This window comes from Lissotriton helveticus, chromosome 7 (genome assembly GCF_964261635.1).
Source record: "Lissotriton helveticus chromosome 7, aLisHel1.1, whole genome shotgun sequence".
NCBI lineage: Eukaryota > Metazoa > Chordata > Amphibia > Caudata > Salamandridae > Lissotriton > Lissotriton helveticus.
In genome coordinates this window covers 986,363,854-986,388,102 of record NC_136068.1, presented here as the reverse complement: position 1 = coordinate 986,388,102, position 24,249 = coordinate 986,363,854, and the positions used below count along the sequence as shown (strand labels likewise).

Here is a 24,249-nt window from a genome sequence, read left to right as displayed (position 1 = left end):
TTCTAAAATACAATATACATGTTGGATATTGTTGTGTTTAATATTATGACTTTTTGAGCACCTCTATGATCTCGTCTCTCGGATTATTCACTTTACTTTCTTGAGCACGGTTTTTCTTGCACTTTTTTCCTTGTTTGGGCGACCACTCTGTTTTTATTGACTCAATTTTTGATGATGTATATAAAAATACTTTCTATATAAAAATGTTTGTTGTAGAAAATGGAAAACGAAATTAAAATGTTTTCTCCTAACCGTGGTTTTATGTTAATCTTGTGGTACTAAATTTTCAGTACAGAGCATACTGTGTTGTGGGTGCTCCTTGGAAGTAAATGAAAAGCCACTAAAATATATAAGGTTTGGAATTTATAGGTTCAGGACCATTGTCTTTTGATAACATTGTATACCCAGGTCCATGCCTTAGGGTTACCCCATTTTTTTCTTAATGGTTAGACTTTCTAACTCAGCAAAGGGGGCAGCTCAGACGCCCAGATTCCAGAGAGCAGTACCTCGTGATCTGGCACCCATGTTCCTAAGGTTCGGCTATCTCAAACTTTCAGAGGAAAGCATACTTCTGTTGTGAGAGGAGCGAAAGCCTACTACTTGTGCCTGTTATGCAGTCATGTGAAACATATTTATAAACTAGTGCATCTCCAAGCAGTTAAACCCTTTTAAAGAGGTTGTCTGTTACCTTCTACACCTATAAAAGGCAGTCCTTACACTTCCATACGCTTATACTCAATTACAGTAGCAGTGGACCTACAAAACGGACAACACTCGTTTTTTTAAGGTTACCATCACTAAGACCTTTATGGAGTTTCTTAAGAGGTTCTGTGTGGAACCTCAATGTGGTCCTCACAAGACTCAGCCCTTACACTCATGTGATCTACAGTTCTTGACTTGGAAGTGGGCCTTTAGCCCAGGTTAAATTTGTGTTACGGCACCAAAATTAGCGTGATTTCAGTAATTTTGCTTTCCTCTTGTTATGTGAAAGTTCCAAAATGATGCTATTCCACCACATCGCATAATAGAAGGCTAAAAATTACCATGAATGCTCTGTTCATGATGAAAATTTACAGCGAATGATGGATTGAAGAGTGGCTGTTCTCAAAGCTTATATGTTTTGCACTTTTTCACAAAATGCATCCTCGATTTTCCCAATGAATTACAGCACTAAATTCCACTTTTGCATTTCACATATTTAAGCATGTTTTTGTGTAATTCTTTTGAAATTTTGCATAATTGTGCAAAAGCAAATTATGCAAATTTCACATACTCCTAGTAGCCTTACCTGCTGCAGTCACCTCCTTCAGGTGTTTTAGTGAGCTTTAGACTTTTACAATACAGGAATCTTTCATCTTGGTTCACAAAGATAGGGTAGTCCTTCGTACCAACCCCAAATATCTGCAAGCATTTGCCTCATCTTTTCACATGAACCAGACTATTGACCTGCGAGTCCTTTTCTTGCAGCCAGAGACTGTAGAAAGTGCCCTTCACACCCCAGAGGTTAGAATGGTGCTCATGTACTATATTGATAGAACTAAGACATTCTTACAGTCCAGTTACATTTTGTAGCTTATGCCAATCCCCACAGTGGTAGATCCCTTTCTAAAGCAGGTATTGCATGATGGATCGTCAAGTGCATTCGGACGTTTTATGCTAAGGCCAAGTGAGCACTCCCTGTGCTCCCTAGAGCTAACTCCAAACACCAAAAGGAGCCCCCCTAGCTTTTCTAAGTAATATGCCATTAGCAGATATCTGCAAAGCAATATTGCTTAGACATTCTAGCATGTCAGCACGCTCTAATTGGCCAAGCTGTCCTAAGAACACTGTTTCAAACATCTCCACCATCTGCTCGCTAACTTTGAAGAGGAACTGCTTTACAGTTAACTCAAAGCATGTGTATCTACAGTCACCCATGCTACAAACGGAAAATGTTTCTTAGCCTGTTTTCATCTATTTGTAGCCTGTAGTGCTATAGACTCACTTGTGCCCACCGTCCTGCCCAGAAGCTAGTGATGATGACAAATGTTCTCTGTCCTTTTCACTCCCTTTAGTATGCACATCATACCCTATCTCTGTCTTTGACACTACTCAACCGCTGAGTGGAAAACAATCTGATGGGGAGCCAGCATTATGGTGCATTGTGGACCAAGAGTGGAGTCACAACAAGTCTTGTGACTCAAACTCATTCGAAGAAAAACAAGTTACAATCATGCGATCATGCAATCATGGTGAGAGGAACATGCAGAGCATCTGAATCTATAGCTCTACAAGTTATGAACATATGGTTACAGGGTAATATTTTCCATATGCTGTATAATACATAAAGGTAAAGAAAACATTAAACTTGATGGGCCACTTGTAATCGATGAGCTCTCCTTTAAATGAATCCCTAGCACTTGTAGCCTAGAACTGTGATTAACTAGTGATATTTATTGTTTTCCATGAGACACCAGGAGTTGCCAAGCAAACAAAAAATTACTTTATTGGCAAGGCATCTGTATTGGCCACATGGGTTCTGGGTAGCCATTCTCCTAAGTCTCTGACAGCAGAGGCACAGGCACAGAGCTGGCTATACCAATGATATGCTTTAAAGAAAAGCACCAAATAGTGAGGGAAGGACCCAGAGATCGGGTGACTAGGAAATAACCAGTGGACTACAAGAGCACTTTACAACCTATATGCTGTGCTCCATGCCTCCTGTCAGGCACTGTGTGCAGGAATATTGGGCAGATGGTGTTGTCAAAGGCCCTGACTTGTGCTGCTGACCTCTCAGGATGCAGTGAGGTGCATAAACATTGTGCATAGCCGCAAACACTGTGGGCGAAGGTGTTGGGCATGGAACAGCTCTGCTGGCTCACAAATTGACAGAAAGATACAGGCCACGGCCACTGGGTGCTCAGGGCACCATCATTAGTTGGGGCAACAGGCAGGGCTAGCAGGTATGTGGCCAAAGTCCATGCCATATATCCCTGGGAACTAGCAACTGATTTTTGGGACGCAGGTCATTGCCCAAAGATACCCACAAGATCCCGTAATTTTTAGATTTTGCATTCATTCCTTAACACCCCAACTGATATATTTGTAAAGAAATATATATGTATATATATATATATATATATATATACTTTAAGTTGTATTTGCCACTATTTTGGTAATAGATGACAGAAACGGTGCGTAGATGGGTTACATCTTGTGGTTTTCTAGACGCACAGTTTTGTTCGTACTTTTTCTAGGGAAATCTTTCTTTGACAAAGACCTTAGAAAATATTTTTAGCAACATCTCTGCACCTTAGATAATCCTTGAGGACATGTCTCTTACTTCCTGTTTCTCTGCTGTTACACTTGGTGCAAAGGATTGCCTCTTTGGATTTCCTCCTCTTTGTGGTGACCTGTTTCCAGCTCCATTTTGTGGGCACCTCGGGCCGTATCATACATACAGCGCATTTCCTTCTTTGCACCGGGCGACCTTTTAAAAGGTGCGACTAGCGCAAACAAGGAAACTGCCCTGCATTACGATTAATGTGCTGCCTACAGGGCAGCAGCAAACTTGTGCTGCTGTGGGGGCAGCATATTCATGTGAAAAACGGAGTGGCTGCTTTGAAGCTGCTCCGTGTTTCACTGTGAAGGCGGCAACTCGCCTGCTCTAAGAGGATTAAAGCTCCCCTTTCAGGTGGGTGCAGTGAGTGACTGCACCCGCCTGCAAGGGGATGTCTGGGAGGGTCCAAGGGGCCACCTTTACCCCCTCTAGAGGGCTGCCTTCAGGGGGTACACTGAGGTAGAGCACTGTCAGTGAGCCTCCTGGGGGCTTCTTTGCCTTGGCGCCCACATCTCTAATACGGTGCAGGCACAGAGGCAAAGGTGTTTTCTCATTTACATTGGGGCATGGCCCCATGTAAATGTGGAAACACCATCTGATGATGGCACTGGTGCTTTAAATGCACTAGCGCTATCGGTATTACAGAAAGGGACGCACAAGCATCTGCAGCCCCTTCAGTAACACCAAAGTGCCCTGGGGGCGTGCAAAGCAGGCGCAAATGCTAGTTGCACCACTGAGGCACTTCTGTAATACGGCCCCTGGTCTCTTACCAGTGTGCAGCTGCATGGTGGACCCTTGAAAGAGGTTACATAGTCTTTGAACAGTACAGTGCTCTGTAGTGGCTGTAAGGTGACAACATGGCACTGCATACAACTCTCAAAGATAGTCTGCTGGAGTGTAGTGCCAGTGCAGGGATCTATAACAATGCAGACTGGCTTTTCTCTGTAGCTGCCTTCGCAGTGGGTGCTGTTGCTATCATGGTCGTTTAGTGCTTGCTGAGAGATGACACCTTGTTGGAATTAATCAGATATTACTTAAATACCCTCAGATTTCTACCAGTGGCCAGCGCATGGGCAAGGTGCACAGCTTGGTATTTTCTGACCTGACTATCAGAGTGGGGCACCTTTAAGTGAAACTCGAGGACACCAAGTTCCACGCTGCTCGGCCCCAAGGCAAATTTAAATAATAACAATTAGTGGGCCTGGGTGTAGGTATTTTACTAATATTTATTTAGCTTCATCTGTAACAAGTTGAATAATACACGTGTAAAGTATTAATTGTAAAATATAGAAGTTACAGTTATACAGACATCATTGCATATATATATGTATTTTGATCCTTTTTGTAGGTCTCTTGCACCATGAGGATTACACTTCACAGTCAGTTAAGTAGAACAAAGTACAGAGGATATAAAGCTGAACACAGGTCAGAAACTTTGCGGAGTAGTCTCGGGAGTGAGTGGGACACATGTGCAGCCAGGTCTACACTGAAGAGGTGGGCGTTACTCACCTGTTTCCATTTTATATATGTGGAGTACATACATTTTGACATGTGGAAATCGTTTGCAAAATATCCCCTTCGCTTTAATTTCCCCAGATATTACCTTTGGTGGTATCCCCTGCCCTGACAACTCACTATAATGGGGGTGTTTTCTCAATTAGACTCCTGCTATTGATAGGGGCAAATCTCTTGTGTCTAGGGTAGGAGTGCACATTGCAAATGTCTGTGAATGCTCACAGGTTTGCATTCTAATGTGTGTTTACCAACTTTGTAAGAGACCCCCTGCAAGGAACCATACTCCGTGCCTCTCTATGCAGATTTGCTCACCTCCCATTCTAGGGTAAAATTATGGCAAGGAACTTGTGACTTGAAAGTCATGTGCACGCCATCTTGGGTTGCAAATGTCTTTGTGACTGAAGCACAGTGAGTAGAGACAGATTACCTCTGCTTTAGGAAAGCCATTAAAATGTGCTGGTTCCCAAATCCTAAAGTGAGATCTGAGCCAGTGCAGTAGTTGTTGTTCTGTACATTGGGCAGCACAGAGACGGTCACCTGCTGCTGAACACTGCTCTGATAAATACCTCATAATACAACAGCGCGCCACATTCCAGAAACGTGGTACATTTAAAAACAGGGCAAATGTTATTTGCACAACTTTGCTGCATGTGTAAGAACACTAGGGCACAACATGGCACACATGTATTTCACGCTATTTTTACTGTAGTTACAAAACACAAAATAAGGAAAATATGTTTGTCCACTCTTCAAATGTAGAAGATGGGACTAAGTCTCAAGCAGAACATCAATTTGATATTTTATCAGAAATAGCAAAACAGTGCAGATCAATATACTCTTTTATATTTGAAGGAATATCGGTTAGCATGCATTTGTTGGAATTTCTATTGGACTTCCAAAATAATTTAGAAGCAATGAATGTTTAGCAGTGTGCCCACGATCCATTTCCTCTTTGTTGCACAACACCTCTGACATGCATTTCACTTGTGAAACGTTAGTGTTTAATGGCCTAAGGTGCGCTAATTGTATAGCGTTTTTGTAATGGGACAGAGATTATTTGTATTTTATTTTATTTAATGCGATTTTATATAGCGCAAACATTACCCCAAGGTGTCAGAGCGCTTTACATAAGAACCCCTTGCGATACATAAGGATTTAGGATTACATGCGTTACATAAAAGATACAAGCAGATAAAATTGCAAATGTACAAGTTATAAAGTCACAAAGGAAAGAGATATAAACATAAATAAATTGCAAATGTACAAGTAGTAAAATCACAAAAGGAAGGGATACGAATGGATAAACTCTAAGAGGCACATAGGAATGGTGATGCACCAAGCATACTAATCTTATATGTTCTTCCCCTGATGTGGATTTTAACAGTGATTCTAGGTCAGAGAAACTACGAATGAGGAAACGTCACAGGAAGAAATAAAACTTGGTCTGCCATGCGTGTGTAATCCATCTCAAAGTTTATCGACTCGACCGAAGCAGCCAGATACCGCAGAGTGTGCAGCGTCCCTTTGAGTTGAGTGAGTAAAATATGGATGGGAGGACGGGCTCTGGGCTCACTGATGCAAATAAACCAGGAGAGTTCCTGGCAGGTCATGCTGGAAGCACAGACCGGTGCTCCAGTGCCATCTAGGGCTCAGTGTTAGTATTGCGTGCCTGTGGCTGCCCACAGACAAACCTCTAAGTCTAACAAGGCCTACGTATGAAACCCAGGTCACAAACAATGCAGTCCGCCTATTTTGCACACCAATTGATCTGAGGCCGCTTTTTTTTTGCAATGCAACTAATTAGCTGAATTTGAAAACACCCATTCTCGGGCGGTCACTGAAACGCATGCCTCAGGCTCAGCCCTCATTACTACGCATGAGGCAGGGTGCATTCAGACGCCCTCCTGCAATAACTGCAAATGCAGGGATTGATGAATGGCAGGCCTCCTCACATGCATCTGCATTTCTTTCATGCTTACATGTTTTAAACTCTTACCTTTTTCCTTGAAAAGGGCAGGGGCTGCTTGAAAAAATAAGCCGGCGTCCATGGAGTGATTTGGGGAACGGGGAGAAGCATGCAGTGGTCCTCTCAACCAGAGCCTGCTCCCCTCACGGCCCAGAGCCACAATTCACGAGGTGAAATAACACCCCATGTCTGGTGTGAGTATCAGTTCAATTGCGGTCAAATATTAAAGCATTTCATTGAAAAATGCCATGAGGAGGGAGACACCAGTTTCACACAACTTTGGTCCTCAGAATAAGTTTGCTGGATTTTTGGTGTGCAGATACCGGGGCTCTTGGATCTGCGATTCTGGCCTGTATCCACGCACCAAATTCCAGCTACTTTTATTCCCAGAATGGTGAAAAACAACCCCGACCCAAGAATACGGAGACCTTTTCACTGGGGTTCCCCTGATGGTCAGAAGCAGAAGGGGTGGAAGTTGTCAGCTGGAGGACCAGTGGGTCTTGAGGTTGAGGGGTAAGAGGTTAGGACAGTGTAAGCCGAGGAAACATTTTCTGTCTTCTGCTACCACACCCCACCCCGCCCCCCACGCACACTAGCTCCTGTGGCACTGAAGAAGTTGGTGAAGACCTGGTCTATGCTCCCGCCTGCTACTGTAATCAAAAAGGTGTACAAAGTTCCCCACAGAGAGTTGTTTAAGGGAATGTCTCTCTCTAAAGAGTGTGCAATGTTCGCGGGATTGAGGTAATCCCTTGACGGAATTGAGGACGCCTCACACAATTCAAAGGTTGGACGACTCTTGCCATCCCACCCGATGATTGTTTTGTGTCATCATTGGCTTCCTGCTCCAACGGCAGGCTGGCGGTGCAATGCCTGTCGGGTAGCACAGGGTGCTACTCTTTTAATGGAGATCTTTTATTCCTTAGCCAGTAGATGCATGTGTGTGGGGGGCCAGTGCAAAGTGCAATTGTGAGCGTGAGTGAAGTTAAAACAGGTCAGTAGAGTCCATTAAGACCTTTAATGACATGGCTCACTGCCTCATTTAAAATTGGTGAAGGGAGGGGTACCGAGGCACAAAAAGTAAAGTAATATGGCCTCGTTCAACCCTCGCCTATAGTGCGGTCAACATGTTTCATGCCACTAGGGCAATTCTTCAGGACCTAAATGCTCATCAACTTGTAGGGATTATTTAACCATTAGCATGAAAGTTAAATATACAACCTGCCAGAGGTCGCAGGATAGAATCCTGCGTGATTTCCCGCCCCGGAGTCCCCGGTAGACGAACCCCACTGGCTGTCCTTGTGGGGTCTGAGCTGAAAGGTAGTTACCTAGAATGCTCGAGGCACTGGGCTTGTAAGCACCTACCCCTCCCACACGGCGGAATCGCAGGACAGTCGCTCACTGCCAGAGTCCCAGCAGCGTTTTGATTGGGTGCAGGTTTGCACGTGCTGAAATCGGTCCAGTGTCTGTGGACTCACAATTACCTGGCCCAGATGCATTGGTTACCTGCAGGGGCCCAGAGCAATTTCCCACCCAGAGTTAACAATCTGGGTGGAATACAGCAACTTGTAACAAAAACTTGTTTGACTTGCACAGTGCTTTAAGTGCATTACAACATACCTTTGTGAGGTCGCTTAGCCTTTGATTTTGCAACTCGTCTGCTTTGTGACTGCAAACTGTTTGTATATCAGGCCCCAGTTGGACTACCACATTGTCTAAGCTCCTGTAGTGAGCAGCAGCTGGTGCAGGAGGAACACCTGCTGTCCGGTCATCACATGATGACATTGGCTGAGTCCCTGGAGGGAGCAGATAGACACTGATGCAGCAGTGATAGCCAGTTGATGTCCACATTACGATTTTGAAATCTTTTTAACATAACAGAGCTGTGAAAGTGAGGGTTCTTAGATGTGGAATGCCTGGCTGCTGCCAATGGTGTGTACTGTCCTATTTCCCAGAGTTCTTGTATTGCACAGTGCGCGCCGCCCTTCGAGTAGGAGCGGCAGCAGCAAGGGGCAGCACAGTGACATGGGTAGACACAGTTGTGGTGCCCTGTAGGTTCTGGGCACGGCAGGTGTAGGTCCCCTCATCCACATCCCGTACCCCATCAACGCTGAGGCTGCTCTCGGACTCCTGCACCATCTGCCCCCCGCGGCGCACCAGGTTTGTGCTCTCGCGTACGTATGGAGGGCGTCCAATCTAAGGAGGAAAAGGAAAGGTAGATACAGGATTAATGAACAATAAAAGAACATTACTTTATTGTAACCTGGTGAACCCAGCATAGTCAATACTCTTGGCAGGAAATTAACCTTAGAAATAACTTTTGATAGATTTTCCCCCCCTTTAGCAGTGTTCATAGCATGTATAGGAATGCTATAAGACATTTAACTCAAGCCACACTAAATGCTTCTAGAGTGCAACAGTACCATGCCCATGCGATGAGAGTGGGAGAACTGCGACCATAATACAGGGGCAGTAACATTCATCTCTACAGTACACTGATATTACCAGGTACCTTGGGGGCCACAATATAGATGTGCTGCGAAGCCCAACATGCGTTTGAAGTGCACCCGCTTTGCATACCCCGGGGCACTCTGGTATTACAGAATGGGGCTGCAGATGCTTGTGCATCCGCTTCTGTAATACTGAAAGCGCTGGTGCACATACAGCACCAGTACTTCCTCTAGAGCACGGGTACTCATAGTACGGCCCGCGGGCCGGCAGCGGCCCGGCAAGCCTTCCCTGGCGGCCCGCGGACCATGAGACATTGTACCCGTGTTTTTAAAAAAGCATTTTCAAAGAGTGTCTGCAAACACTGCTGGTTGCAGAGACACTCGGAGTCAGAGAGACTCTGCTGCTCTGTAGGGCCGGGCGATTATTTCCAGCGAGGCCAGAGTGGAGCTGCAGGGGCGCTCAGAGGGGGTGAGATAAAGCAAAGCCCCATTCACATGCAAATGGTCTTTTTAAAGACCTGTTAAGTGCTCGGGTGGGGCTGTGTGTCTGTGCGCGCTGGGGAAGCTGGCTGGGGAATCTGGCTCAGCCCAGATGACACACAGGCAGGGTGAGATGACAGAGGGAGGTAGAGGGACAGAGACAGAGGGAGAGGGAGGGAAAGGAAGACCGAGACATGGAAACAGAGAAAGGGAGACAGACAGAGGGAGGAGGGCGACAGAGGGAGACAGAGTGAGGGAAGGGGAATGAGGGAAGGGGAGTGAGGGAAGGGGAGTGAGGGAGGGAGTGCTGGTAAGGGAGTGATGGTAAGGGAATGATGGTAAGGGAGTGAGGGAAAGGGAGTGAGGGAAAGGGAGTGAGGGAAAGGGAGTGAGGGAAAGGGAGTGAGGGAAAGGGAGTGAGGGAAAGGGAGTGAGGGGAGGGAGTGAGGGAAGGGGGAAGGGAGTGAGGGAAGAAGAGGCAGGGAGGGAGGGGAGTGAGGGAAGGAGAGGGAGTGAGGGAAGGGAGTTAGGGAAGGGGAGGGAGTGAGGGAAGGGGAGTGAAGGAGGGAGGGAGTGAGGGGAGAGAGTGAGGGGAGGGAGTGAGGTGAGGGAAGGGGAGTGAGGGAAAGGGAGGAAGGGATGGAGGGAAGGGGAGTGAGGGAAGGGAGTGAGGGAAGGGAGTGAGAGAAGGGGAGGGAGAGAAGGGGAGGGAGAGAAGGGGAGGGAGTGAAAGGGAGGGAAAGGGAGTGAGGGGAGGGAGGGAGTGAAGGAAGGGGAGTGAGGGAGGGAGGGAAGGGGAGTGACGGAAGGGAGGGAAGGGGAGTGAGGGAAGGGGAGTGAGGGAAGGGAGTTAGGGAAGTGAGGGAAGGGGAAGGAGTGAGGGAAGGGAGTTAGGGAAGGGGAGGGAGTGAGGGGAGTGAAGGAGGGAGGGAGGGAAGAGAGTGAGGGAAGGGAATGAGGGAAGGGAATGAGGGAAGGGGAGTGAGGGAAAGGGGGTGAGGGAAGGGAGTGAGAGAAGGGGAGGGAGGGAAAGGGAGTGAGGGGAGGGGAGGGAGGGAGGGAAGGAGAGGGAGTGAGGGAAGAGAGTTAGGGAAGGGGAGGGAGTGAGGGAAGGGGAGTGAAGGAGGGAGGGAGTGAGGGGAGAGAGTGAGGGGAGGGAGTGAGGGAAGGGGAGTGAGGGAAAGGGAGTGAGGGAAGGGAGTGAGAGAAGGGGAGGGAGGGAAAGGGAGTGAGGGAAGGGGAGGGAGGGAGGGAGGGAAGGGGAGTGACGGAAGAGAGGGAGGGAAGGGGAGTGAGGGAAGGGGAGGGAGTGAGGGAAGGGAGTTAGGGAAGGGAGTGAGGGAAGGGGAGGGAGGGAGGGGAGTGAGTGAGGAAGGAAGAGGGGGAAGAGGAGCGAGGGTGAGGGAAGGGGAGTGAGGGAGGTGAGGGAAGGGGAGTGAGGGAAGTGGATTAGTGAGGGAAGTGGATTAGTGAGGGAAGTGGATTAGTGAGGGAAGTGGATTAGTGAGGGGGTGAGGGAAGGGGAGCGAGGGAGGGAGTGAGGGAAGGGGAGGGAGGGAGAGAGGGAGTGAGGGAAGGGGAGTGAGGGTGAAGGAAGGGGAGTAAGGGAAGGGGAGTGAGGAAAGAAGAGGGGGAGGGGAGTGAGGGTGGGGAAGGAAGAAGAGGAAATGAGAGGGAAGGGAGAGGAGAGGGAGGGAGAAGGAAGGAGAGGGAGGGAGAGGGAAGGAGAGAGGGAGAGGGAGTGTGACAGTCAGAGTGAGTAAAACAGAGGGAGACAGGGAGGGAGAGAGAGAGAGAGGGGGATGGAGGGAGGGAGGCAGATATATATATACACACACACACCCATATACCGGGTCTGGTAGCTCAGTGGACGAAGGCGTCCGCTGCAGGGACCTGTGTTCAACCTCATGGTCACAGTTTTTTTGTTGCTCTAGCCCCGCCCCCTCCCCCACTGACCCCGCCCCCACCGGTGAGGCCCTCGGACACAAACCACACTGTAAATTTGGCCCCCGAGAGAAAGTTTGTGAGTACCCATGCTCTAGAGGATGTTCCCTCATTGGCAATGGGCGTGTCCCATGCAAATGAGGGATTCCCTTTGCCTCTGCGCCAGCGCTCTTTTACAGATGTGGGTGCATAGGCAAAGAAGCTATAGGGAGGTGCACTAACAATACGCCACCGACAAGGTGGCGCACTGTCAGTGTGCCCCCTGATTGCAGCCCTCTGGCAGGGGAAAGGGGGTCCAATGGACCCCAGACATCCCCTTGCAGGCGTGTGCAGTCACTTACTGCACCCGCCTGCAAGGGGATCGCTAATCCCCTTTAAAAGTGCAGGTGGGTGCCACCTGTGCTGTGAAAATACAGAGTGGCTACAAAGCTGCCGATCTGTTTTTACATGAATGCGCTGCCCTGGGGGAAGTGCATTCACCCTAATATGATGAATTTTCCTTGATTGTACCGGGAGCACTTTTTAAAATGTGCGCCCGGCACAATCAAGGAAAATATGCAGTTTGTATACTATGGCCCCAGGAAGAGAAGGGCTACACCTCCAACTTCATCTGCCTCTCATTCTGGGGCGAGCTCATTCTATATGTGGCATTTCCTCAGCAAAGACATACTCAGGTGACCAGGTAGGAGCTCTGGTTGTTCCCTAGGTGCAGGGGACCCTGAAACATCACGGGGGTGGGCTCTGGGGGATGCTGCTTAACTAAATTGATCACTAGCTCCGGGTGAATTTAAGGCAGGAACATCCCATCTTTTGCCCTGTTACTTCGCTGTTGTGGCAATTGTGGACAGGTAATAATTTTCTAGGTTATGTGATGTGTGTGACATCATACTGATGCTCTGGGCACGGTCCCCGGTAGCTTGTCTCCTTTCTGGTGAAGAATTGGCTTGGTAGTTTGGTCTGCCCTGTTCCCATGATGCACTGGGCCAGGGACAGACTAATTTGCATATAGCCAGGTTCTGAGCTGGGATGGGGCAGTGAGATAAATAACGGTGATGGATCAAGCCCTGATCTTTGGACTGGGTAAGAGTGGTCTGCTTAATTCAGACACTCTGTTCATCACCACCCCCTTTTCTGTATCGTTTTTGGCCACTATAGGTGTGGCAGGGTATACTCAGACATGAGTCCCTTTCTCACTGCTCCATCAGGATTCAAGCAAGCCGGGCCGAAGAGGCTGAAATGCCAGAAACCGGTCCCCGGTAGCTTGTCTCCTTTCTGGTGAAGAATTGGCTTGGTAGTTTGGTCTGCCCTGTTCCCATGATGCACTGGGCCAGGGACAGACTAATTTGCATATAGCCAGGTTCTGAGCTGGGATGGGGCAGTGAGATAAATAACGGTGATGGATCAAGCCCTGATCTTTGGACTGGGTAAGAGTGGTCTGCTTAATTCAGACACTCTGTTCATCACCACCCCCTTTTCTGTATCGCTGGGCACGGTTCAGGCACACAATATGCATCGACTGGAGCTTTCTTCCCTTGAAGCGATTGGTGGGCAGCCTCTCGCAGGAGGATAAGGTATATAACGATCCCTTTGACAAGGCCTCAGTGAGCAGCAAGTGTTCTTTACCTGTGGTCCTAAGAAAAGTGAGGACCTGCTGATGGGGTTCTTTTCAGCCCGCAGCCCCACTGCAGGAGGACACACAAGCAGCGGCATGTTGTTCTCATTCTTTGGGATCTTGACACATTTTCGAGTATCTGGGTATATTTTGCCTAATGGACTCTAATTACTGGGACTGCTTTAGAACACCTGAACATGAACTTTCAATCTGTTCAGGATAAGGATTATTTTCTGTTTTTTGCCAAGAACTGTTTTCCATGTTATCTGTGCCATCACAGCTCCCACCAATTCCCCACTGGCCCATCTGGTGCCAGACTGGGTCCTTGCGGCCTTTGCGTCACCTACTCACCAACTATCTTACCACGGCTGGAATCATACTTAAGCAGCTACTCAATGCAGCACCATGAACCTTACAGCACACCTTCAAAGTGTGCTAAGTGGGTGGAACTTTGGGAAAATTGCAAAGGAGTTAATTTACCTCAGATACTCTCCTGATCTCTGTGTGTGTGTGTGTGTGTGTGTGTATATATATATATATATATATATATATATATATATATATATATATATTACGTACCGGCGGTCGCCAGTAGGTAGTTGTAGTTAGGACCTAGTTTCCATAGGAAATCCGCAACATTCTATTTGGAATAACTTTGGCGCCGGTTGATGAATCTTCGTGAAATTCTCAAAGAAGATGGGGCGCTCCGCTCCTTCCCTGAAAGTTTCGGGGTGATTCGTGAAGCGGGGTCCGAGCAAAACGGAGGGTCCCAAAATGTGTTTTCCCCATGCAATTTTCCACAGGGACCTTCAGACACTGCTACAGCCCGAACTGCTGAACGGAATTACACCAAATTTTGCAAAAAGGTAGAGTTTGGTTCACAGATCGCGCTTTTTGTTAAAGTGTGTAAATCCGTTCAGTAGTTCCTGAGAAAATAAAAAGTAAAATCATAGATATATCTATAGACGAAGTATGGTAAGTGTACAGTACGCGTACCCTCCCGAGCACGAGCTTTATGCTAATTGGCTGTCAACACTCCAAACCAGGAAGTGTTGACAGCCATCTTGTGCCTCGGTAGAACCAAGAAAACAGAAAAAGAAACGCGAAAAACACGAACAGGGGGCTGGGTAGAAACACCCTGACCCCCTAGGCCTGCTTAGGGGGTCCCCCAAGGCCAAAAGAAATAATATATTTTTTAAGAAAATCACGAAATACGCGTAGGGTATGCGTGTCCGATACAAAAAAACCAAAGTGCGGCGCCTGCGCTTTTATGTAAATTAGTCCCCGGGGGACCAAATCCTGGGAACTTGATGCAAATAAAGTGTGGGGGGGGGCAATCCCCCCCACACTGCCCCAGAGACAGCCACCCCTGGGGCAAAGTATGTATTATAGCGGGGCGACACGGCAACCCGCAGCCCCGGGGACCGCCACCCCCCGGGGACCACCACCCCCGGGGCTTAGTTGTATAATGATGCGGGGGACTGCCACCCCTGGGGCTTTAATATAAAGTATGTGGGGGGGGCTCACGGCCCCCCGCAGCCCTGGGGACCGCCACCCCCAGGGGATTCTTTTTAAAATAATTTTTTTTAAAACCTGTGTGGAGAGGCTCAACCCCCCCCAACCTCCCCCCCTACACGCCCGGGGACCGCCACCTCCCCGGGGCTCTAATATTTATAGGGGGGTCCGTGACGGACCTCCCAGCCCCAGGGACCACCACCCCCGGGGCTTTTAACTGTTGGGAGAGAGGCCCCCTTGCTGGAGCCGCAAGGCCCCCTTTCTGGAGCCTAGCGTCTCCCACCCTACCATAGCAAACTGCTTTGGTTTTTGAAACCTGCTCTCTCTTTCAAAAACCAAAGCTAATTGCTTTTCTGCATGGGGAGAAGCATATTAGCTGCTCCCCAAGCAGAAAAGCAATGCCGGCTCCCGCAGGATGCGGGGTTCAGGCAGGGACCGTGGGAGGCTTGGGGACCCCCCCGGTCCCCAATGGAGAGGGCCAGGCCCCAGGGGATGGGGTCCCCGGGGCCAGAAGTGGCCCGGGAGGGGGCCACGCGGCCCCCCTTCCAAATAATAAAAAAAAGGATGTAAGCTGGCCCCGGGGGATGGGGCCCCTGGGGCCTGAGGAGGGGGCTGTGCAGCCCCCCTCCTTAAAAATTAAAAAAAGAATGTGGCATGCCCCGGGGGATGGGGTCCCCGGGGCCTGGATTAGCCATGGGAGGGGGGCCACGCTGCACCCTTCCTGTTAAAAAATAAATACTTTTTGGGGGTCAGGCCCTGAAAGATGGGGTCCCCAGGGCCCAAAACAAAAAAAGAAGGGGGGCTACACAGCCCCCCTTCTTAAAAACAATTAAAAAAACAAAAATGGGATCGGGGAGGCCACGCCCCTCCCTGTACCACTCTGCAAACGTGCCCCCTGCCGTGTTTGCAGAGGGGGAAGTAATTCCCCTTGAATACTGGGGGGCCCTGGGGGCCAAGAAGCCCCCCAGGAACCTCCAGTATGCGCCAGGGGGATGCGTTGCAGAGAGGTGTAAAAAGGGGCGTGGCCTTATTACACCTCTCTGCAACGCAGCCCCCTGGTGCATACTGGAGGTTCCTGGTGGGCTAGTTGGCCCCAGGGACCCCCAGTATTCAAGGGGATTTAGTTCCCCCTCTGAAAACGCGCCAGGGTGCTGCGTTGCAGAGAGGTGTAATGAGACCACGCCTCTCTTCACACCTCTCTGCAACACAGCCCCCTGGAGGTTCCTGGTGGGCTAGTTGGCCCCCAGGGACCCCCAGTATTCAAGGGGATTCAGTTCCCCCTCTGAAAACGCGCCAGGGTGCTGCGTTGCGGAGAGGTGTAATGAGACCACGCCTCTCTTCACACCTCTCTGCAACACAGCCCCCTGGCGCATACTGGAGGTTCCTGGTGGGCTAGTTGGCCCACAGGGACCCCCAGTATTCAAGGGGATTTAGTTCCCCCTCTGGAAACGGGCCAGGAGGCTGCGTTGCAGAGAGGTATAATGAGGCCACGCCCCTTTTTACACCTCTCTGCAACACAGCCCCCTGGCGCATTCTGGAGGTTCCTGGTGGGCTAGTTGGCCCACAGGGACCCCCAGTATTCAAGGGGATTTAGTTCCCCCTCTGGAAACGGGCCAGGAGGCTGCGTTGCAGAGAGGTATAATGAGGCCACGCCCCTTTTTACACCTCTCTGCAACGCAGCCCCCTGGAGCATACTGGAGGTTCCTGGTGGGCTAGTTGGCCCCCAGGGACCCCCAGTATTCAAGGGGGTTTAGTTCCCACTCTGGAAACGCGCCAGGGTGCTGCGTTGCAGAGAGGTGTAATGAGGCCATGCCCCTTTTTACACCTCTCTGCAACACAGCCCCCTGGCGCATTCTGGAGGTTCCTGGTGGGCTAGTTGGCCCACAGGGACCCCCAGTATTCAAGGGGATTTAGTTCCCCCTCTGGAAACGGGCCAGGAGGCTGCGTTGCAGAGAGGTATAATGAGGCCACGCCCCTTTTTACACCTCTCTGCAACGCAGCCCCCTGGAGCATACTGGAGGTTCCTGGTGGGCTAGTTGGCCCCCAGGGACCCCCAGTATTCAAGGGGGTTTAGTTCCCACTCTGGAAACGCGCCAGGGTGCTGCGTTGCAGAGAGGTGTAATGAGGCCATGCCCCTTTTTACACCTCTCTGCAACACAGCCCCCTGGCGCATTCTGGAGGTTCCTGGTGGGCTAGTTGGCCCACAGGGACCCCCAGTATTCAAGGGGATTTAGTTCCCCCTCTGGAAACGGGCCAGGAGGCTGCGTTGCAGAGAGGTATAATGAGGCCACGCCCCTTTTTACACCTCTCTGCAACGCAGCCCCCTGGAGCATACTGGAGGTTCCTGGTGGGCTAGTTGGCCCCCAGGGACCCCCAGTATTCAAGGGGGTTTAGTTCCCACTCTGGAAACGCGACAGGAGGCTGCGTTGCAGAGAGGTGTAATGAGGCCATGCCCCTTTTTACACCTCTCTGCAAGGCAGCCCCCTTGCGCATACTGGAGGTTCCTAGTGGGCTAGTTGGCCCCCAGGGACCCCGAGTATGCAAGGGGACTTAATCCCCCAACTTAGAACGTGCTAGGGGGTGCATTTGCATAGTGGTGAAGGTAGGGGGCGGGACTTGAGGTGAAATGTGTGCAAACATGCCCTGTGGCGCGTTTCAAGTTGGGGAATTAATTCCTCTTCAATCCAGAGGTCCCCTAGAGGCCAAATAGCTCAACAGGTACCTCTAGTAAGTGCCACGGAGCTGTGTTGCAGAGTGTTGTAAAAAGGGGGCGTGGCCTCTGAACACCTCTCTGCAACGCAGGTTCCTGGCGCATACTGGAGGTACCTGGTGGGCTAGTTGGCCCACAGGGTACCTCAGGATTGAAGAAGAATTAATTTTACAACTTAAAATGTGCCACTGGGTGCGTTTGCACATGTCACCTCAGGCACCGCCCCTTCCTTCACTATTGAGCAAAATATTCCTCTAAAATCAGCCGAACTAAGAATTCCGATTTACTCACCTGTTATCACGAGAGACGTCAGTGCTGCATCTTTGAGCCCAGTATGGATCCTGAAAGGTAAATCTAAGTGTACTTACCAGTAACTTGTATTTCCTTCCATAGGAATCTATTGTGTGGTTTTCACCAGAAAAGTTTCTAAGTGTTTATTTTTTGAAACGTACAAAAATTCCTCTAAAATCAGACGAACTACGAATTCCGATTTACTCACCTGTTGAATTTCCTTCCATAGGCTAACATTCACTGGTTTCACTTGGAAATTCTTCTAAGTGTGGAGTTTTGGAACTTTAAAAAATTCCTCTAAAATCAGCCGAACTCGAATTCCGATTTACTCACCTGTTATCAGGAGAGACCTCAGTGCTGCATCTTTCAGCCCAGTACTGATCCTGAAAAGTTATTTTAACCGTACTTACCAGTAACTTGAATTTCCTTCCATAAGATATCATTGCCTGCTATATAATATATATATATATATATACACATAAAAAAATATATAAATAAAATTAAAAAAAATTGAAATTTCAATATTTTTAAAAACATTTTTTTTTCAATTTATATTAAAAATATGTAATGGAATTTAAAAAATGAAATATCTCAAAATAAATACTTTAAAACAATGTAGTAAATTAGTATAAAAAATATAACAATTAATTCATTTAAAAATTATCATTTACAAAACCTTAGAAATTCACTGAAAAAAACCATAGGTTTCAGCTACGTTATAGTTAGGAATTAGCATTTAAAAAACCTTAGAAATTCACTGAAAAAAACATAGGTTTCACACATGTTATAGTTGATGTCACTGATCATGTCATGAGTGATGTAATATGTGACGTCATCAGCAGTGCATTGCAGGCGCGCGAGTTATAGTTAGCTGAACTAACTATAACGGGGGAATTTCAATGGTTTTGTATGAGTGAAATGCCCAGCTAACCATAATGTTGCTGAAACCTATGGTTTTTTCAGTGAATATATAAATATATATATTATCTCTCTCTCTCTCTCTCTCGCTCTCTCTCTTTAAATTCTTTCATTCTTTCTTTCTTTCATTCTTTCTTCCAAGGCAAATAAACTCCACGTCAAGGGTTTGCTTGGCGAGACTCCACCACTGGGAATCAAGTGGTTCCCCTCCTCCAAATGGGTCAGGGGAGCCATAAGTTTGGGTGGGCTGAAAACTCTAAATGAACAAGATCATTCAACTAGATTACCACATACGTTAGGTGTGAGAAAGAGGTGGCTCTGTAGGTCAGTCTTTAACCGTGTATTAGTTTTGCCCATCATATATGAGAGGGAGCTGCTGTGCTTAATCTGAGCCGGTGGTTGCCGGAGGGTGCCACCAGCACTCATTTTTGGGGACTGGCACTTGCTTTTCCTCATCAGACCTTGAGCAAGACAGAAAAAAAACACACAAGGAAGTAGGAAGAGAAAGACTCAAAAACAGTAGTAATAAAGGCAGAAAACAGGAATCTGCAAGAATGATATAAAGGGGCAGTGAGAGTTTGGTGGTAGATTAAAGAGGAATCAAGTGGAATCAAGACTATGCAGTCTTAGTATTCAGCACGCTGACATTCTATAACGCCGGCCAAAGGCTTCTCAGTAAAACTGCAGGCCCCAGCACTGATTCTTTTACAAATTAAGCACTGGAGAGCTGCACGGGTAACACACAGACCAGTTAATACACCTATCGAGCAGTATTACCAGTCAGTCATGTTATTCTCAGTCTAAACATTTTCATATAATAGATATCTTTAGAACCCTTCAAATAATGTTAAGTAAATGAGCTTGTGAGTTACAGGTTTTCCCTTTACTAGCCTCAGGTATTCCTTTGAAACAGGCAAACACCAAGCCATTTGGTAGAGCAAAGATGAATATAGGATCAGCTTCTGCTGAACAAAGAAAGCGAACCAGCCTAACTGATCATCGTCAAAGCTTTGTTGACAGGAGTGCTAACCGGGGTTGCTACACATTTTGCAAAGGGTATACTGGAACGTGTCGAGCGGGAAACATTTTAATGGAATTATTAGCATAGACACATGCACCAGATGGAACTAGGTTGTAGACTACTTGTGTGCACACATTCTCAAGTGCAAGATGCTAAACCTGAATTCTGTTGAGATTATGCATTTGTGGAAGGGTACACAGCATGCAAACTTGATTGTCTACACGGGGTACATTTAAGTATTTTCCATACTACTCTGCTGCCAGTTAACTGAGCAATACTATTGACCCAGCCCCAATAGTGTGCTTGGCAAATTGTGTGAAAATAGTGAAATCAAAGTGTATGATATGGTGATAAAGCGCTTATGTGTCTAGGCTGTAGCAAGCACCATTTCAACTCGAGACATCTATGCTATAGAGAAGGGTGTGTAACAAAGACTAATGCTGTAAATCAAAGGACAGTGCTCAAAGTAATTTCTGGGTGCAAGCTAGAGCTTGGAAGAGCTAAAGGATTTCCTTAAACCTTAGGTGAAAGCACTAGAACGCCTGTAAGTACCGCACCTATGGTCACAGCTTGCCACAAATTCTGATGTGATAGACTAAAGTGCCGAGAAATTGATTAGCAATGAGAAGCCTTTTTCTGTCTCCTACCTCAAGTGAGTTATTCAAGGTATGCTTACTTTTTTCAATTGAGCATCCACATTTCCAGTTCAGAAAATGGGTACATAAAAAACCATATCTGGGCCCCTGTCCCAACCTCAGTTCACCAATGAAAACAATGCTTTGGGTTTCTTCCATGTGCCAATACATAGTAATACACTTTTGAGTATGTTAATGTTGAGTCCTTTGTCCTCGAAGGACACCTCGAAGCCAGTTAGCAGTCGGTCGTGCTGTTCTGTATCCTGCCAGCAGCATAGTCCTCACAGACCAGACTTAGACAACCACTGGCAGAGCCGTCCCCTTTAATCACACTGTAAACATCACTCATGTTATTTAAAAGATGATTAAATAGTATTGATGCAAGTATGGATCCCTGGTGAACCCCTTCAATAATGATGATTTGTTCAACGACAATGAAAACGTGCCTTACCTTTGGTATGCTGGTGTCACATAACACAAATAACTTTAAGTAGGGTCGGAGGCAATGTTTAACGACCTACTTGGATATCTTGCCCCGAAATAGCAAACAAAACAAACCAGAAATATCCAAGGGTCTAAAAATTAATAATGGAGAACACTAAATAATTCTCTTGAAAACCACTACCGCCATATACAGATACCGAAAAAAAGGAATATACATTAAGTTTCCGGATTCCCATCACTCACCGGCATGGTGACATGCTTTATCATCTGGGTCTCCTCTGAAAGTCAACCTGGTGACTCTAAGGGCTACTACTCCATCATAGTGGTGGAGGGGCCCGAGGATGTTTTCATTTCATTTCAAAAGGAAGATAATTATCTAAATTACCAGATGTGAGCAGTGGAGTGTATGGAAAATGTATGCAGTGCAACCTTGATATCAGAGATTAAAATTGAACCACGACAGACCCAATATTTATTTTTGTCCACCGTAACCCAAACTAAAAACAGTGCAAAAGACACTTTCAACAAATAGCTGTCTATAATTATTAAGTGGTCAACATGTTTCAGCACATGTGGACAACGATCTGACCTGTGCCTACGTCAGGACCCACCAAACCAATTTGTTTTGCTACTGCAATAAGTGAAGATAAAAAATTGGAATAATACAAGTACACTTGAAACCATTGGAAACAATACAACCGGGTCCCCTGATTTGTGGTGTGTACAATCCTTCCTCAAAGACACTCGTATATCTAGAGATATCTGAAAGAATAGGAGAGATTACAATCTAAAGAAATCAAAAGAAAATAAAGTGTTCTCTATGCTGTAGACATAGTGGCAGTAATGTTGCCAGCTATCATACTCCTTCTAAGGGCATCAATCACTTATTCTTACCTCGAGTTTTGGAGGAGACTACCTCACCCCCACCTGGCAACAGCTCAGGGGAAAGGAGGCACCGCCAGATCAATTCTAGAATCCCTTGGGAAGAGATCTGAAAGTTCCATTGACAAAGCTTAGCTCTATCTGATGAATCCAGTGCTTTTTAAGGACAAAGAAAGCATGTTCCTTGTCCAGAAAGACATATTTTAAAATAACAGGCAAAACGAAACCATGATGGATGAAGCGTGTGCCTCTGCAAAAACCTGCTTGTACTGGGCTCTTAACATCATCCTCTTCTCCCAAGATAAAAGCTCTATATAAAATCAGTTTGGCAAATATTGTGTCCGTTACTCACAGCAATAAGGCTGGGGAGTAGGCTGGATGGTAGTTCACGGGCATCGTTTTAGGACATTTATGTGGTTTGCCATTATTTCTAAGTATGCCAGTATTGGAGTATTTTCTAAAGCAAGAATACTGCATTACATTCACTCTGCAAAAAACATGTTGCCCAGGAGACCACTCCTGGTCTAAATAATTCTGCAGATAGTCTGGCAAGATAGAACAAGCATTTGCAATGCAATAGGTCTCGCATTTGCTGGGGTTTGAGCTATTGGCCTTGTGAAGGAAATTACTTGTTATTCATGTGTTGTTTTTCAAAACAGATAAATAAATGGCATTGTCATTTACACTGCCAATAGCTTAATCTCTTGCAAATGCGAGACCTGTTGCATTGCAAATGCATGTTTGTACTGTGTCTGCAAAGAAGTTACTGATGAACCAGGCTGACCATGGAGTTTGCTTTTGCTTTTCATCATCAGGACTGGACTTAGTGTGACCACTGGCTCGAGCAGGCTCTTGTGTCTGAGTTCAATACTTGCTTAATTTCACATTTAGTTGCTTTGAAAAATTGTTTTGTGAATTATTATGCGCCTTTCCTCTTATTCCATAACAAACCCCTCTTCCGCTGTTTTGTGCAAAGTCAACCTGTTTTTTTCAGTTCTCCGATACATTAATTTAATTGACAACAAGACTCTTTGCATGTCTGAGCTGTTAAACTTTATGATAAATAAAAGCAAATTCCAGCTTGCTATCAGGACACCACAATGTGTACAGAATTAGATGGACATGCAAAAAGTTACGAAAAGCAGCACAGGACATATCTGAAATTAACTCGTCTTCTTAACTAGAGTCGAAAGATTTGATATCCCAGCTATGGAGACCCTCGACTTTAAGGACATGTCTGGGAGTTGTAGGCTGGGCCATCCATTTGTGTTGAGCAAGCATGAAAATTCCGGTCAGAAAGAAAGTGGAAAATAGTTTGCTTTGTTTCATGCACGACGGCTGTTGTGGCTCGTTTCATCAGCATTCAGCCCGATCTTCAGCCTCGGATGTTACTCCCCCTTGTGATTGATTATTGTTCCTGCCAAGAACAAACGATCTTTCGGAAAGTGATTCATCAGACAGCTGGAAAGCAGGTGCAGAAGGAAACACTTACTACAACTAGTAAAACGTGCCAAAGATTAGAGGGTCTAGGTTGAATTTTAAAGCCATGATTTTAGCATAAATAAAATAAACTGGTAATTGGCATCTAATCCAAAAAGCGGATTTATTAAAAGTACCGAAAGGCCGCGGCAATTAAAACCAGTTTACGCCGAAGAAGCAGTTTTGCCGGCGGGGGCGAAAACAGGAAGTCAGGCATCCTTGCCCGTAACATGGGCGGGGCCTGTGACGCGGCCGGAAGAGGCCGGTGATGCTCGTTGTTGCGGGGCTCCCATCATGGAGGGAGAGCCCCGCGGTAGCGTGAAAATCCTGAGAAGTGCCCCGCGTGTGGAGATGCGCCGGAAAAGAGCACGGTGAGTGGAGGGGGGGGATCTGTGTGTGCGCGCGTGAGCGGTGGGGGAGGGGGGTGCGTGCACGGTGAGTGGAGGGTGGGGATCTGTGTGTGTGTGCGCGTGAGCCCCGTGAGTGGTGGGGGAGGGGGGTGCGTGCATGCGTGTGTGTGTGTGCATGCGTGTGTGTGCCTGCCTGCCTGTGTGTATGCCTGCCTGTGTGTATGCCTGCCTGTGTGTATGCCTGGGGGGGGAGGGGGGGAGTGTGTGCGCGTGGGAATGTGTGTGCGCATGCGTGACTTTGCCTGTGTGTGATTGCGAGAGCATGTGAATGGCAGGCAGGGGATGTGCACAGCGCCGTGCACGCCCTCGACGGCAAATCGGAGACGGCAGAGGCTCGTGCATGGACACTGTCTCACATTCCCCCAGACACGCCACCAAGAGTTGTCTTCGCAGACAAAGCAGGCTTCGCCTGCTTTTTACGTCTGCTCGACCTAAAAACTTGAGCAAGCACCTCATCTTATGGACCATCAGCAGCCTGTATTCCAGACACCAGAGAAGAAGACCACATCTATACACAAATCCGCTGCTCTGAAAACTGCATTGAAGAGTTCACCTACCAGCACCTATTTGTGGTGTCCTACAATCTTCCTCGGATTGAGATCACAAACCACCTACCCTGGATTCTACTCCTGCAGCCACAAGAGTTCACCTGCAACAAATG

General features: G+C 47.4%; 1 protein-coding gene across 1 annotated transcript in view; it reads right to left on the bottom strand.

Annotated features, from left to right (window-relative positions):
* Positions 1–8,195: 8,195 nt before the first annotated feature.
* The window catches only part of LOC144769492 (platelet-derived growth factor receptor-like protein), a 63,359-nt gene continuing 47,305 nt past the window's right edge, over positions 8,196–24,249 (bottom strand). Inside the window, exon 6 of the mRNA XM_078653624.1 lies at positions 8,196–8,993. Within this exon, the coding sequence (XP_078509750.1) occupies positions 8,742–8,993 (252 nt within the window). The 3' untranslated portion in view covers positions 8,196–8,741. The remainder of the gene's footprint in view (positions 8,994–24,249) is intronic.